We start from the raw sequence: 16,749 nt of genomic DNA, 5'->3' as shown, positions 1-16,749 counted from the left end.
TATTTAAGAGGTCTACTCTTGTTAGCTCACTTTTGGAACATCAGAGCACATATTGTTAAACAACATTTGAAATCCCTTTATGATCAAAACCAAATCTCATAGACGGTAAATCACTAATACAATCATATTCTTGCTGACCCAAGTATTCTAGCACTTTACACCTTTTAGTGACAGAGGTCAATTTAAAAAAGATGCAAAGCTTTGCTTTTCCCCTTACCAGTTTAAACAAAGCCCTGTGTCAATCAAATCACAGTCTAGTGAAAAAGGGCAGAATAATCATGATGCTTGACAAAAACGAATTTCTAAATGTCTGCTTTTTACTTAGGGATTTGGGGTAGAATTCCCCAAATTATTCACATATTAAACCTGTCCCATGAATACTACAAAGAGTCAACTCAGTCAGTTGAATATAATTTCACACACTCTCTACAACAACATTTAACCAGTGGGTAATGGGTAAAGGTTTACACCTCCACATTGTCTGTCACCAAAACTGCCAATTGCAACATGCATGGAATTCACCAGTGTAAAAAGGGAGAAGTGCCGAGTCAATGTCAATGTGCCAGAACAATAATACAAAACAAAGTATATTCCCTTTCCAAGTGACCAATATAAAATTGCATGCAAAATTCAAACAATGAAATGAGGTTTATGTGAAGAGGTAAGTATCCATAAGGGTCAGTGTAAATCCATTCCATTTTCCTCCATTTATTATACTGAACAGAAATATAAACGCAACATGCAACAATTTCAAATATTTTACTGAGTTACAGTTCATAAGAGGAAATCAGTCAATTTAAATAAATTCATTAGGCCCTAATCTATGGATTTCACATGACTGGGAATACAGATATGCATCTGTTGGTCACAGATACCTGAAAAGGGCCTCAGGATCTCGTCACGGTATATCTGTGCATCAAAATTGCCATCAATAAATGTAATTGTGTTCGTTGTCTGTATGCTTATGCCTGCTCATACCATAACCCCACCGCCACCATGGGGCACTCTGTTCACAACGTTGACATCAGCAAACCGCTCGTCCACATGACGCCATACACGTGGTCTGCGGTTGTGAGGCCGGTTGGACGTACTGCCAAATTCTCTAAAACGATGTTGGAGGCGGCTTATGGGGGGCATTCCTGCAGTCAGCATGCCAATTGAAAGCTCCCTCAAAACTTGAGACATCTGTGGCATTGTGTTGTGTGACAAAACTGCACTTTTTCGAGTGGCTTTTTATTGTCCCCAGCACAAGGTGCACCTGTGTAATGACCATGCTGTTCAATCAGCTTCTTGATATGCCACACCTGTCAGGTGGATGGATTATATTGGTAAAGGAGAGATGCTCACTAATAGGGATGTACAAATGATTTGTGCACAATGTTTGAGAGAAATAAGCTTTTTGTGCGTATGGAACATTTCTGTGATCTTTTATTTCAGCTCATGAAACATGGGACCAACACTTTACATGTTGTGTTTATATTTTTGTTCAGTGTAGTACATTTTTCTCTGTAAGACAATGATATCTCATACAAGAAAAGTTACTTCTAAGTACTCCCATATACAGTATCACTGAGACAGAAAATTAGGTGTTAAAACAAAGGAAAGTTCGTCATAGTTTAATATGGGATTTCCAAATTCCCCTATTTCATCCTTAGAGGTATATAATGTCAAGCACATATACATTATCTGCTCAGCAAGTACGGAAGAGTCAATTCTGTCAGGATGTCAGCAATTTTATAATTATTCCTCCCCCCATTTGCTTCACAAAAACCATTTGATTAAATTACCTACTTCTGAACATTGTCATTGTACCAACGAATTACAAAATAGTCTGCCATTGTTCTCAAAAACCAACCACTAGTTTTCCATGTGCATTCCCATAATCCCATATAACATATGGCAGAAGAACCATCCTGTCTTCTGTTTACTTCTGATATTATATTAATTCATTATTGTATTGACCAGTGATGAGAGTGACTGGTTCAGTAAAGCTTTAAGAAGCAAGACTACCCTGAGAGAAGGTCGAAATCATGGGCAAGCTTGCCAGACCAGAACTGGCTCATATGGGATTGGTTAATAGATCTGTACACTCCATTTCAATATAGCCAGCACATTTTGTTCAAGAACATATGATATCATTTTCAGTAAATGTGTAATATTTATATATCTATACATACAATCCAAATCCTCTGAACTAGTAAGACATGTGCAAGTGTTTACTACCAAATTCAACAATACAGTAAAGGCAAAGACTTGTGGACACCAAAAGTTAGGATAATTTCGATATTGGAACTTTTCATGAATCCTCACAATTATTAATATCTAAGTGCTGTAAGTAGTTCATACACAAGGTATTGAATATCTATTAAAATCATTCAGAGTACCAAACAGAAGCAAAATATAGAAGATATTAACAAACTGCAAGCATGACAAAACTCATACTACAGACACAATACAGTAGTGGCCAGCGGCAAGCATAATATGAAATAATTGATTTAATTTTGTGTCATAGAATGTACTTTCAAACCGAATTCAATGTAGTAGAATTTTGATGAGGTCATATTGTATCATGTTCTTTCCATCAGGACTCGTATCCATGCTTACAGATTCTTATTCCAGTCAGATAGAGGCGAACAAGAGAGAAACTTGTGGGTGCTCTGTAGCGTATTGTGTCTTTCTACAGTATGTTATCATCAAGGAATCAAACCAGAGATGTTTGAATGACTCAAGACTGTGTTAGCCCACTGAACTAAACGCTAGGTGTTGCACACAGTAAGCCTAAACCAGAGCTAAAGTAAACATTACATTCTCGGGCACTAATTTATCTAACAGTCAATTTCCCTTGCACTCACAAGTGCACAGATACAATACAGTATATATACAAAAGTATGTGGATACCCCTTCAAATGAGTGGATTTGGCTATTTCAGCCACACCCATTGCTGACAGGTATATAAAATCGAGCACACCGCCATGCAATCTCCATAGACAAACATTGGTAGTAGAATGGCTTTACTGAAGAGCTCAGTGACTTTCAATGTGGACCTGTTATAGAATACCACCTTTCCAACAAGTCAGTTTGTCAAATTTCTGCCCTGCTAGAGCTGCCTCGGTCAACTGTAAGTGCTGTTATTGTGAAGTGGAAACGTCTAGGAGCAACAACGGCTCAGCCGCGAAGTGGTAGGTCACACAAGCTCACAGAACAGGACTGGCGAGTGCTGAAGCGTGTAAAAATTGTCTGTCTTCGGTTGCAACACTCACTTCCGAGTTCCAAACTGCCTCTGGAAGCAATATCAGCACAAGAACTGTTCGTCGGGAGCTTCATGTAATGGGTTTCCATGGCCGAGCAACCGCACACAAGCCTAAGATTCGCAATGCCAAGCGTTGGCTGGAGAGTTCAAAAGCTCGCCACCATTGGACTCTGGAGCAGTGGAAACACGTTCTCTGGAGTGATGAACCACACTTCACCATCTGGCAGTCCGACAGACGAATCTAGGTTTGGCGGATGCAAGGAGAATGCTAGATACCCAAATGCATAGTGCCAACTGTAAAGTTTGGTGGAGGAGGAATAATGGTCTGAGGCTGTTTTTCATGGTTCTGGCTAGGCCCGGAAATCTTAACGCTACAGCATACAATGACATTCTAGACGATTGTGTGCTTCCAACTTTGTGGCAACAGTTTGGGGAAGGCCCTTTCCTGTTTCAGCATGACAATGCCCCTGTGCATAGAGCGAGGTCCATACAGAAATGGTTTGTCGAGATCGGTGTGGAAGAACTTGACTGGCCTGCACAGAGCTCTGACCTCCACCTCATCCAACACCTTTGGGATAAATTGGAACGCCGACTGCGAGCCAGGCCTAATCGCCCAACATCAGTGCCCAACCTCACTCATGCTCTTTTGGCTGAATGGAAGCAAGTCCCCGCAGCAATGTTCCAACATCTAGTGGAAAGCCTTCCCAGAAGAGTGGAGGCTGTTATAGCAGCAAAGGGGGACCAACTCCATATAAATGCCCATGATTTTGGAAAGAGATGTTCTATGAGCAGGTGTCCACATACTTTTGGTTATGTAGTGTATTTCAACTGAGGGAGTAATGCATTACCTCTCTGGAAGGGCACAATAAACACGACTGCAGGAGGAACAGCATGAAAGCCCGTGAGAGGACAGAAGGACGATGGATCAAGCGAGAAAAGGAGGATGAAGTCTTTTGTTATCCAAGAGCAGGGGTTCTCAATGTGGTATTAAATAATGTCAATATTGGCCTGTGACTCCTCACTAGTAGATTCTCAGGTTCCATTGCTGTCTGAGACATAATTCAAACATATCTTAATCAATTTAGTCAAACGGTGGGAGGATCATAGAGGTTAAAGGATCATAGAGGTAAGTCTGAAATAAATCATGTAAACTGTGCTCATGTGTAGTGAGTTTCACTTACTGACAAGTGCACAAGGGTTCAAAACTGTAAACCTCCAGGATTATATAACAAACAAAAAAGATTCTACTCATTAGATTTTACATTTCCTTTTTTTCTTATTTTTCACAGATTTCTTTTCACAAATTTTTGCTCCAGTATATCACAGGTGACTAACTATAGAGGATAACAGGGTCAGTTGAATACCATGATACATCTGGTTCAGAAGGCTATTGCAGACAATTCTACAACATGTACAACCACACTTTACACGTTTGTGTTACAAATGTTTCAAAACATATCACCAAGAAACTAAGTACATAGGAGATGTTGTATATTTAGAGTCTTAAAGGACTATCCCTTAGTCAGTAGTACAATTTCACGTTACTTGACTTAAACTGTCCCGTTTTACAGACAAAATCGGAAAAATTGCTATTCAAAAATTAGCAAATTTGGTCAGTGTCTCTTTTTATATAATTATAGTGCTTTTGATGGCTTAAGACAGGGTCTTTTTTAATCTCACCCAGTGGCAATCTACACAACTTCAGTGTACATTTCATGACACCATAGCTGCAAAAGTCTTCACGTCAGAGTCCATTAAGTAAAACAACAGCTAGTGCTGTTACATATATTTCAAAGTAGTATCCATTATCAAAAAAAACTAAAACACATTTATAAATATTTTTTCTTTTCTAAAAGCCCTCTAAGGGAATTTGTCTGTAAGTTTAGCTCTGGTTTCCCCTGCTGTCCTACAGGGTATTTATTCAGTATGATCAGACAGGGAGGACAGGCCTTCAGGAGCCAGGCTCCACTTCATGTGTTCCTGAAGCTTCTCTTTGAGAGTCTCCCATGTCTGGTGTGAGTCAGCAGAACTGAGGAAATGTGGAGGAAGAGAGGGGCCTAAAACTCCCACTCCAGGGTCTCCTCCCGGTTAGCCGCTCTCTCCAGCCTGTGGATGATGTTGTTGAGGTTGGCAATTTTCTCGGTGCGTCTCTGAACGCTCCTGTTGGGCTTAGGGCTCTGGATGGGAGGCATGGGGTTAGGGTCCAGGCTGTGGTTGGTGCTTGTCGTGGGTGGGTTGGGCAGGGATGGGGAGATGGGTGCAGAGGAAGATGAGACAGGGGAGACGGACATCATGAGGCCGGGCGAGGAGGCAGCGGAGGGGGAGTTGAGTGAGACCTCCAGGCTGCTGCGGCAGGGCTCAGACGAGGCCTTGAAGCTGACCGGGTCCACAGGAGACTTGCTGGAGTCGTCAACCTCGTGCCTGGACTGGCTGGTTCTCTGGGGACCATCTAGGGAGAGCGCCTCCTGGAAGAGCCCCTGAGCCTGGCTGCTCATACCCTCGTCCTGCCTCAGGCTCTGAGGATAGTGTGGAGCCAGGTGGAGCTCTCGGCAGCCACCCATCAGGTCCTCATGCTCCGTTTTCAACTGAGGGAACTGGACACCCATAGAGAAACACTGGATCTTAGGCTGTTTGATGTAGCCGTTCCTCTCCTCCTCCTCTCCCTCATCCTCCCGCTCACTGGCCTCCTGTTTGACATGAGGCAGTGGTGTGTTGGCGCTGAGGGGGCGGATGGGATGGGGGGTGCGTCCAGCGGGGTGCAGCAGCCTCCTCTCATCTCCGTCTGAGATGGGGCTCTGTATGGCCGAGGGAGAGTAGCTGTGGTGTTCTGTGTCTGTGTCGTTGTCCTGGAGACCCTCCATGAGGACCTCCCGTCGCATCCTGGACCTGCTTAGAAAAACACAACAATCAAACTAACAGTTTGAAGGAGTCGTGTACCTTATTTATTCAATGTAATTATTCTAGTCCCTCTAGGGGTAGGGATCTGATGCCATGTCTGACCTGTAGTTGTGGAACCAGTTGATGACGGTATTGGTTTTGAGGTTGAGCTGGGAGGCCAGTATCTCAATGGTGTGCTGGGAGGGGTATGGCTCCAGGAGGTAGGCCTTCCTCAGAGCCTCCTTCTCCTCAGCCCCCAGCACCACCCTGGGCTTCTTCACCTGACTGTAGGGACACAGGTCTATTGAGGCCAGAGCTGGGCTCACACACTCAGAGCGGGCACTGGGAGAGTCACTGTCTGAGCCGGTACTCAGCAGCCCATACCGCCTCTTCAGGTAGGCTGAGAGGACAACACAGAACGAAAGAGAGAGAGAGATGTATAGAATTCAATGACAAAGCATGGCATAACACTAATCAATCCATCACACAGTATAGCTGCTGTACATACTGTGCATTCGGAAAGTATTCAGACTCCTTGACTTTTCCACATTTTGTTAGGTTACAGCCTTATTCTAAAATATATTAAATTGTTTTTTCCCCTCATCAATCTACACACAATATCCCATAATGACAAAGCAAAAACAGGTTTTTAGAAATTTGTGCAAATGTATAAAATAAATAAATAAATAAATAATGGAAATATCACATTTACATAAGTATTCAGAGCCTTTACTGAGTACTTTGTTGAAGCACCTTTGGCAGTGAGTCTTCTTGGGTATTATGCTACACGCTTGGCACACCTGTAGTTGGGGATTTTCTCCCATTCTTCTCTGCAGATCCATTCAAGCTCTGTCAGGTTGGATGGGGAACGTCGCTGCTCAGCTATTTTCAGGTCTATCAAGAGATATTCGATCGGGTTCAAGTCCGGGCTCTGGCTGGGACACCCAAGGACATTCAGAGACTTGTCCAAAAGCCACTCCTGCGTTGTCTTGGCTGTGTGCTTAGGGTCGTTGTCCTGTTGGAAGTTGAACCTTGGCCTCAGTCTGAGGTCCTGAGCGCTCTGGAGCATGTTTTCATCAAGGATCTCTCTGTACTTTCGTCCGTTCATCTTTCCCTCAATCCGGACTAGTCTCCCAGTCCCTGCCTCTGAAAAACATCCCCACAGCATGATGCTGCCACCACCATGCTTCACCGTAGGGATGGTGCCAGGTTTCTGCCAGACATGACGCTTGGCATTCAGGCCAAAGAGTTCAATCTTGGTTTCATCAGACCAGAGAATCTTGTCTGGTCTGAGAGTCTTTTAGGTGCCTTTTGGCAAACTCCAAGCTGACTGTCATGTGCCTTTAAATGAGGAGTGGCTTCCATCTGGCCACTCTACCATAAAGGCCTAATTGGTAGAGTGCTGCAGAGATGGTTGTCCTTCTGGAATGTTCTCCCTTCGCCACAGAGGAACTCTGGAGCTCTGTCTGAGTGACCATTGGGTTCTTGGTCACCTCCCTGACCAAGGCCCTTCTCCCCTGATTGCTTAGTTTGGCCGGGCGGACAGCTCTAGGAAGAGTCTTGCAATTTAAGAATGATGGAGGCCACTGTTTCGTGGGGACCTTCAATGCTGCACAAATGTTTTGGTACCCTTCCCCAGATCTGTGCCTCAACACAATTCTGCCTCGGAGCTCTACGGACAATTCCTTTGACCTCATGGCTTGGTTTTTGCTCTGACATGCACTGTCAACTGTGGGACCTTATATAGACAGGTGTGTGCCTTTCCAAATCATGCCCAATCAATTTAATTTACCACAGGTGGACTCCAATCAAGTTGTAGAAACAACTCAAGGATGATCAATGGAAACAGGATGCACCTGAGCTCAATTTCGAGTCTCATAGCAAAGGGTCCGAATACTTATGTAAATAAGGTATTTCTGTTTGAATTTTATACATTTGCAAAAATGTAAAAAAAAAACTGTTTTCGCTTTGTCATTATGGGGTATTGTGTGTAGATTGATGAGGGGGGAAATTATGTCATCCATTTTAGAATAAGGCTGTAAGATAACAAAATGTTGAAAAAGGGAAGGGGTCTGAACACTTTCCGAATGCACTGTACATCTATTGGTACATCCACACAGTGCTCTACTGTATGACTGGCTAAATGCAAATACACATACTGCTAACATGCAAACCCTGATAACAGAGCATCATTTGCAGATAACATGCTGTAAATAGACCAACCTTTCTTCTCCATCTTCTTCATGTCCCTCAGCTTGTCCACGTTGTGCGGGTCGTTGAGCCACAGTTGCATGCGGACGAAAGGCTCCCTGCCTTTGAGGCTGAGTTTGTGCCAGGGCTTGGGCCTGGAGAGCAGGTCTGACACTGAGCCCTGGGTGAGGCCCAGTATACTCTCCCCAAACAGCCGCTGGCCTAGAGCACACAAACAAAAGTTTAATCTTAGGGCTAGGCACCTTTTTTCTCCACTTCCTGCCTGAATGACGTGCCCAAAGTAAACTGCCGTAGCTCAGGCCCTGAAGCCAGGATATGCATATAATTGGTACCATTGGAAAGAAAACACTACGAAGTTTGTAGAAATAATGAAGGAGAATATAACACAATAGATATGATAGGAGAGAATCCAAAGAAAAAACAACCAGATACATTTTTTTGAGAGAGACCATCCTCTTAGAAATGCAAGAGAAAGGTCATATTGAAAATTAGCTCAATTCCTATGGCTTCCACAGGGTGTCAGCAGTCTATGTTCAAGGTTTCAGGCTTGTAACTTCAAAAACGAATAAGAAATTACTAAAACTGTTGAGGGACACAGTCTTGGAAATTCGTGTTTGCGCACGCCATGAAGACATTACGCACCTGCTAAAATCGGTTTCCTACTGAACATACTTCTTTCAGAAAAGAATATTATAGTTTATTACATTTTAGGGTATCTGAGGAGTAAATAGAAATGTATTTTGACTTATTGAATAAAGTTTAGGGGTAGATTTTCGCATTCCTTTCTCTGCAAGTTGAACGAGTGCATTACTCAAACCGATGGCGCCAACTAAACTGACATTTTGGGATATAAAGAAGGATTTTCCCTAACAAAACGACACTACATGTTATAGCTGGGACCCTTTGGATGACAAATCAGAGGAAGATTTTCAAAAAGTAAGTGAATATTTAATTGTTATATGTGAATGTATGAAACCTGTGCCGGTGATAAAATATTTTGATGTGGGGCGCAGTCCTCAAACAATTGCATGGCATGTTTTCGCTGTAATAGCTACTGTAAATCAGACAGTGCAGTTAGATTAACAAGAATTTAAGCTTTCAGCCGATATAAGACACTTATATTTACCTAAATGTTTAAAATCCATAATATTTATGATTAAATATTTGAATTGCGCGCCCTCCAGTTTCACAGGAAGTTAACACACACATTGACAGACATACTCTATTCCAACCAAAGCACACATAAAGTAGGTCCGCTGGCCTAGTGGACACCACAACACATAACATTAACTCACCACAACATAAATCCCACACTCATTCCTAAAAGCCATATCCAGAGACAACAACTTACACTCACCTAGGTTGTTGTCTGTTAGCACCTCCTTGACCTTCTTGGTGATGGCATATGTGTCCAGCTCTGAGGACATTGCCACCAGCTCCTGGATGCCCAGGGGGGTGTGGGGCTGGTGGAGGGACAGCAGGCTGGGGGTGGATTTCCCTCCTTCTGGGTGGGGGGGCATCAGGCCCAGGCCATCAGGCTGCTGGTTCTCTTTGCTGCTCTCCAGGGTAAGGCTGACGGGCTCCACCAATGGGCTGGGGTGGCTCTCCTCTGGGCTGGGGGGCGGGGAGGGCGACGACTGGGCCGTCACTGGGCTTTTATCTATGGGCGGTAGTCACAAAACATCAGAGGGTGAAATCATCAGTCAGAGCAACAGATAAAGAAGCAAAGAGACCTTCTCTATTCAGCTGATTAGCTAGAAAAGACACTCGTACTCTTATTGACCATAACTTACATGTATACAAAGTATTACTTGTATAAAATAAATAGGCCCAAGCTGCAGTGTGTGATGTGTAGCGGCCCACCTTGAGAGAGGCTTTGGCTGGGAAGCTGGGTGAGTGCTTGGCCCAGCTGGTCCAGCAGCCACAGCTGCATGCGGATGAAGGGTTCCCTGCCTTTCTGGGTCAGCTTGCTCCAGGGTTTGGGCCGAGACAGCATGTCACTCACACTGCCCTGAGACAGACCAAGCACCTGGGGAGAGGATACACAGGATAAACATCAAGTTATTCCTACTGAGCAAATGCAACAATTTCAGTACCTCTTTGGTATCTGTTCGAGACATGACAAAATGCTGACTGGCACATCAGCTTCACTAAGGGCCCATTTTTAAGTGAATATCTACAACCACTAGAGGGCAGAAGCACACAATCTATAAGAATTGAAGAACAAGCTTTGATTACACATGCTCAAAATCAGTTTCATATTCACATGATACATCTTAATCATTTTTGGCTTAGAAAGAGGCCTCACAAATTACTTATTGAGACACATTAAGTTATCCAAAATATGTCAACCTTTTTAGAGGAAGCATGGAGTGAAGTGAACACAAACCTTTTCACCAAAGATCCTCTGACAGATGCCGTTCTTGGCCAGCTTCTCTTTGACCTGCCGGGTGAGTTCGATGGTGTCCACCTCACGGTACATGTACATCTCATACTGCTCCGGCGTCAGCGGCGGCACGGTGGGCTTCAGTGTGCGGGGGAGGTACGATGGGTAATAGGACAGGCCACGACCAGGGCCGGGTGACTCCCCACTCACTGACACGTCTGACTCCACTTTTACCTCCACAGACCGTACCATCCCCGAGCCAGTGTCCTCCTCGGCTGCAGACGCCTCCTCACTGTTGGGCAGACACTCTCCGTTCTCCAGCCGGGGCCAGGGCCGGGGCAGGGCCGAGGGGCCCGAAGACGAGGAGGAGGAGAGGGAGGGAGACACTGAGGTGAAGGGCCGAGAGCTGCCGCCCCCTACGCCGCCCACCATGCCTATGGGCCCCCGCTCCACAGACCAGTGCTGGTCGAAGTAAGTCCCCGCCTCACCGATCTCCGACTTGACTTTACGGATGATGTTCTGGACAAAGGCGGCGGGGGAGAGGACACTGAGGGGGGTCTGGGGGCTGCTGATGGGGTTGGCCATGCACACGGTCACCGTGCCCCCCTCCTCCTGTTTGATGAAGGTGGGTAAAGGCAGGACCTTGGAAGGCTCAGGGAGCCCCAGGCGCTCCACCTGGGGCCCAGCGCTGGTGGCAGAGGCCCTGCCACAGACATCCATCTCCATCAGGGCCTGCTGCTGTGCCTGCATCTCCCTCCTGGCCTGCTCCAGGATGTTCTTGATGGTGTCGTCTGAGCTGCCGCCCGCCCCATTACTGCTCAAGCCGGAGGGGCTGCCCAGGGACGATTTAATGTCACCTGCAGATCGTGCACGTACACACAAACACACACAAACCGTTACAGAGAACTCTACGACTACACACTCCACACCAACTTCAAAAACGTCAACTGCCATCAATGAAAATTGCTCTCAAAATGTACAAACGAAAATAATTATAATCTAAAATGTGACCTGACCTAGCACAGTTGAATAAAGAGTAGATGCATAACCTGTTCCAGACACACCTCCTCTCTGGGACTGGATTTCCTTCTTGGCCTGCTCCAAGATATTCTTGATGGCGTCGTCTGACCCAGTTTCAGGAGTTCGGATGCGAGGAGTGATGCTCCCTACCACAGAGAGGGTAACAGAGAGTGAGAGAAAAGGAGGGGGGAGAGAGAGCGAGTGAGTGAGTGGGATGGCTGATCAGAGAGCAGTTCCAAGGCTTTGCTTTCGACTGGAAGATCAATGGCTGCCTTTGAGATGTTGGCGTCTGAGGTTGCGGTATACGGCAAGCTCAACTTTCAAAAGCTCTGAAATCTGGGAAGAAAACAAAGTTTAAAAGTAACACAAGAAACATGGGAGAGGAAGCCACCTCTGTTCTCTTGGCCCTCACATCCCTATGGGAGGGAAGCTTCCGCCTTGTCCAGTCCAAGCTCTTCTCTGTCCTGGCACCCCAATGGTGGAACCAGCCTCCCCCTGAAGCTAGGACAGCAGAGTATCTTAAATAATCCCACAGCCCCCCCCCCCCCCCCCCCCCCAGAGAACTAACACTCACACTTAACTTTTTTTCCACCTTACTAGCTCTGACTTTGGTGATAGCTACTTTAGTGGAAAAATGTACTTACTATGACTGTGATATGTGGCTGTCTCACCTAGCTATCTGAAGATGAATGCACTAAAGTCGCTCTGGGTAAGAGTCTCTGCTAAATGACTAAAATGTCAAATGCAAATGAAGAAGTTAAAAGTGCAGCCCAGGGAGATTAAACGGTTTAAATGCAGAGGCCCAGAAACTAAACCACCAACCTTTCAAAACTCATCAGAGAGACAGAGTGGCCAACTCTGCTCTATCCCACAGCACTAATAAAATCCTCAAATAAAAATACTGCTACCGCAATACACAACCTTCTGCTTTAGCACATTAAATGCATGTACAGTAAATTAATGCCTGATATTATTTCATTTTACTCAGAGCACTTTACATAGTGGTGGGAAACTCACCTCATCCACCATCAATGTGTAGCATCCACTTGGGTGATGCATGGCAACCATTTTTGTGGAGAGGTGGAGAGATGATATATGCCAATTAGGAATTAGGTGGCCATGATGGAATGGGGCCAGGTTGGGAATTTAGTCATGAGGGGTTAACACCCCTACTCTTTAGATGAGTGGCATTGGATTTTTAATGACCACAGAGAGTCAGGACACCCGTTTAACGTCCCATCCGAAAGACGGCACCCTACGCAGGGCAATGTCCCTTTCACTGCCCTGGGGCATTGGGATCACCTTAGACCAGAGGAAAGACTGCCCCTTACTGGTCTTCCAACACCACTTCCAGCAGCATCTGGTCTCCCATCCAGGGACCACCCAGGACCGACCCTGCTGAGTTTCAGAGGCAAGCCAGTGACAACTGTCCAGTCCACTCACCTCTCTGTCGGACCTGGATGGTCCTGAGGGCCAGGATGTTCTGATCGTCAGACAGGAACTGTTTCATCTTGATGAAGGGCTCCTTGCCTTTCACTGTCAGCTTCCTCCAGGGCTTGGGTCGGGCCAGTATCTCACTGACCGAGCCCTGTGATAGGCCCAGCACATAGTGACCAAACACACGCTGGCCGATGTTGTGCTTCAACAGCTGCTCTTTGACCTGGAAGGCAATCTCTGCTGTCTCCAACTGGTCGTCATCACCCGCAGTGGAGCTCCCGCTTTCCGATTGGTCACTGGGCAGGCCGGCCTCGATGCCGCCGGCCCCTGCAGGTCCCTGATTGGCTGACATTAGGGTGACTTTGGCTGCATACAGGGCGGTGGGAAAGGCCATGAGGGGGCTGCCGGATTCCTTCTTGAAGAGTGGGGAGGAAAGGAGCTGCTTGTGGACGACGTGGTCTGCAGACAGCCTGTCCCTTGAGCAGGGGGACACAGAGAAGGGGCGAGGGAGGTCGTGGCTAGAGGAGGAGACGTCCATTGTGGGGGGACCAGGGCTAGCAGAGGTACGCTCATCCACCTGGGAGACTGAGGAGAAGGACCCTGAGGGCCTGCCCCACTCCCTGTCTGACTCCCTGCCTGACTCCTCCGATCGGTCCTCATCTGCAGACACAGAGTCACACTCCGATTAGCAGCACTTTCACAGCCACTGGGGTTTACAGCTGCATAGAGCCAACACACTACAATACACACAGCTTTCAAGAACTACAATTAGATGTCATAGGCATAGATACTGTTGCCTCACCATTGTTGTGTAAGATTCTGGCCTTATCCATCAGGTACTTGGGAGAGGGAAGAAAGGCCTCTTTGTCCCGCAAAAAAGCCTCTGCAGTGTCCTGGTGACACACACACACACAGGCTGTTCAATTTCGATTAATCAATTATAGTGGCTGTAGATATCCTTACAATGTATGACGCTCACTGAGGCATTCAATGGCAATGCTAAACGTTTTCTTCCCCGACAGCAGTGGAACATTAAGAGGAAACCAAAGGTCTGTTTCGTTAAGAAGCAAACTATTTTGTTTAATGCTGGGCTATGAACAACAAGGCAATACAAAGCCGAACTTCAATATATATCTCACCTGGGACGAACTACCATTCGTTGAGGCCAGCTTCATTACCTTCAAGATACTACAAGAGGAAAAAACAACAGTAAGAATATTATATAGTGTTTATATATATATAAGATATTGTAATACGATGGGTGTTTTTCTCACCGGAGTTCTGTTTTAATCTCTTCATAGTCCAACTGGGATTGCAGTTTAGCTTCTAATCTCTGAAACAGTCAAAGAGAGGAAGCATATATCAGCAAACTCCACCGACAAGAAGGTGGGTCCATACCTCTTGCCATTTGAGTGTGTGCAGTAGGACTTACCTCAATAGCTTCTGTCTTATAGGCCAGCTGGCTTTCCAGCTCTATGATCTGATTGGCTGAGATGTTTTGGACTTCCTGTAGTGCGAACTGTAGTCTCTGTACGTTCTCCAGTAGCCTGAGGATCTCTCGGTCTTTAGCCATCAGCTTAACCTCCAGCTTGGATGGCAACACATCACCCCTCTCCTAAGTGGAAGAAAGAAAGACAGTGTGTGAGAGGAAACAGTCAAAAAGAGTCAAAGACACTGAAGGGTAAATAAATGGAAGGTGAGAATTCCTTTTGAAAAAGGCAAAAATTATACCGTCCAGAATTCCCACACTTAAAAGATCTATGATGTGAAGCTTCAATGAATTTGAAGGGGGGGGGGGGGGGGGGATCGAGGAACACATTGATCTGAACAGAAGAGGATGTGGTCTCGCCTCACCCCACTAGTGCCCTCTGGTGGATAGCAGCTCCCTGGGGTGGCGCTCCGGGGACTGGCCAGCTGTTCCTTTAGCCTCTCCACCTCCCTCTGGGCCATTTCTGCTTTCTACAACCAAACATCACAGCATTACAACTCACACAACAGAACACTGACACAGCCAACCTGTCAGTCACTCAGCAGATATATAGATGAACTGGTCCTGAAGAGCACAGACAGATCAATCTGAGGACAGACCTTCAGAAACGAAATAAATAGAGGAGGACCACCGGCAGAAGAGCGCAACTCGATATTCCTGAGAGGACTGTTTAGTCAGTGTACTTTCTTCCCAGACTGTTTACCTGCTCCGTCACACTCGGGCTGCTAATTAATGATTCATTTTGAGAAAATTTAACTAAGGGCTGCTGGCGGAGAGAAAGAGAGAGAGAGAAGGAGAAAGAGAAGGTTCAAGAGAAAGAATGACAGAGAGAGAGAGAGAGAGAGAGAGAGAGAGAGAGAGAGAGAGAGAGAGAAAACAGAGAGAGAAGAGAAATCACTAGGAAGGAAAGGAAGCAATTAAGGCAATGAGGTAGGTACGAGCCCCAGCGCACGGCACTCCGGCATCAATCGCGCTTGGCAGTCTCTCCTGTCCTCTACTGAGTGTTGCAGTGGTGCCGTGGAGCACCCACAGACGGGGGCCAGGGTTTACCACCTCTAATCACAGGAGCTCAGGGAGGGGGAGGCAGGGTAGGGAGAGGCAAGGGGGCTGCAGGATGCAGGGTGTCTAATTAAACAGGAGGCTTGATTACAGGAGTGATTATCTTAACGAAGAAGCATCTTATTCAGAGGGCTGCCAACAGGACGGCATTTTTCACTCACCTGGTTTGCCTTCTCAAGATTCATCATGATCACACCGACCTCCTCCGCCCTGGAACACAAACAGAACCAGCCAGTGGGTTACTGAGGGGGCAATCGCCTAGTCTAGCATGATTTATACACCCTCCTTGACGTCTGACCTCAATGTAGGGCAACACCATACAGCACAATACTCACACCTACATATAACATGAGTCTATAACACATTATAAACTGGGTGGGTCGAGCCCTGAATGCTGATTTGCTGACAGTCATGGTATATCAGACCGTATACCATGGGTATGACAAAACATTTCTTTTTACAGCTCTAATTACGTTGGTAACCAGTTTATAATACCAATAAGGCACCTTGAAGGTTTGTGGAATATGGCCAATATACCACGGCTAAGGGCTGTATCCAGGCACTCCGCTTTGTGTCGTTCTAAAAACAGCCCTTAGCCGTGGTATATTGGCCATATACTGTACCACACCTCCTCGTGCCTTATTGCTTAATTATACAACGGGTGGGTCTAATCCTGGATGCTGATTGGTTAAAACCGCGTTCCAGCCGGTGTCTATTTCACAAGTTACCACCGGCTAAGGCTATGACGTTGAAACGGCTAGTTACTGTTCCATCTCACTGCGCAATCCACTGTCTCATCAGCCCAAACAGGCAACATATAAACTTGATCTCCACTGTAAAAAAGCATCTAGACATAATCTCCCCTTTCTTTTAGACAAGCGTTTGGTTTCCAACAGCAGAGATTTGTATAAACCTTGCTGTCTGTCTCTCCAACATTTGCAACATTGTTTCAATATTGACATTTGATCTCCAGCTGTCTCATAGGAATGAATGTGTCAAGAGTTGGGATGAGACAGACAG

General features: G+C 45.8%; 1 protein-coding gene across 2 annotated transcripts in view; it reads right to left on the bottom strand.

The window, feature by feature from the left end:
• Positions 1-5,095: 5,095 nt before the first annotated feature.
• LOC120063158 (homeobox protein cut-like 2) overlaps positions 5,096-16,749 on the bottom strand; it is a 121,170-nt gene continuing 109,516 nt past the window's right edge. The window contains exons 9-22 of one of the 2 annotated variants that reach the window (XM_039013353.1): positions 15,891-15,939; positions 15,036-15,140; positions 14,614-14,796; positions 14,456-14,514; positions 14,321-14,369; positions 13,984-14,074; positions 13,188-13,841; positions 11,774-11,890; positions 10,728-11,581; positions 10,202-10,367; positions 9,696-9,998; positions 8,351-8,539; positions 6,251-6,527; positions 5,096-6,136 (exon numbers count right to left, since the gene is read on the bottom strand). In XM_039013353.1, coding sequence (XP_038869281.1) covers positions 5,308-6,136; positions 6,251-6,527; positions 8,351-8,539; positions 9,696-9,998; positions 10,202-10,367; positions 10,728-11,581; positions 11,774-11,890; positions 13,188-13,841; positions 13,984-14,074; positions 14,321-14,369; positions 14,456-14,514; positions 14,614-14,796; positions 15,036-15,140; positions 15,891-15,939 — 3,925 coding nt within the window. In that variant the 3' untranslated portion in view covers positions 5,096-5,307. The remainder of the gene's footprint in view (positions 6,137-6,250; positions 6,528-8,350; positions 8,540-9,695; positions 9,999-10,201; positions 10,368-10,727; positions 11,582-11,773; positions 11,891-13,187; positions 13,842-13,983; positions 14,075-14,320; positions 14,370-14,455; positions 14,515-14,613; positions 14,797-15,035; positions 15,141-15,890; positions 15,940-16,749) is intronic. The other variant, XM_039013354.1, reaches the window with a different exon arrangement.

Source organism: Salvelinus namaycush, chromosome 18 (genome assembly GCF_016432855.1).
Source record: "Salvelinus namaycush isolate Seneca chromosome 18, SaNama_1.0, whole genome shotgun sequence".
Lineage (NCBI taxonomy): Eukaryota > Metazoa > Chordata > Actinopteri > Salmoniformes > Salmonidae > Salvelinus > Salvelinus namaycush.
The sequence above is the reverse complement of the archived record's forward strand: the minus strand, read 5'-3'. Positions and strand labels throughout refer to the sequence as shown.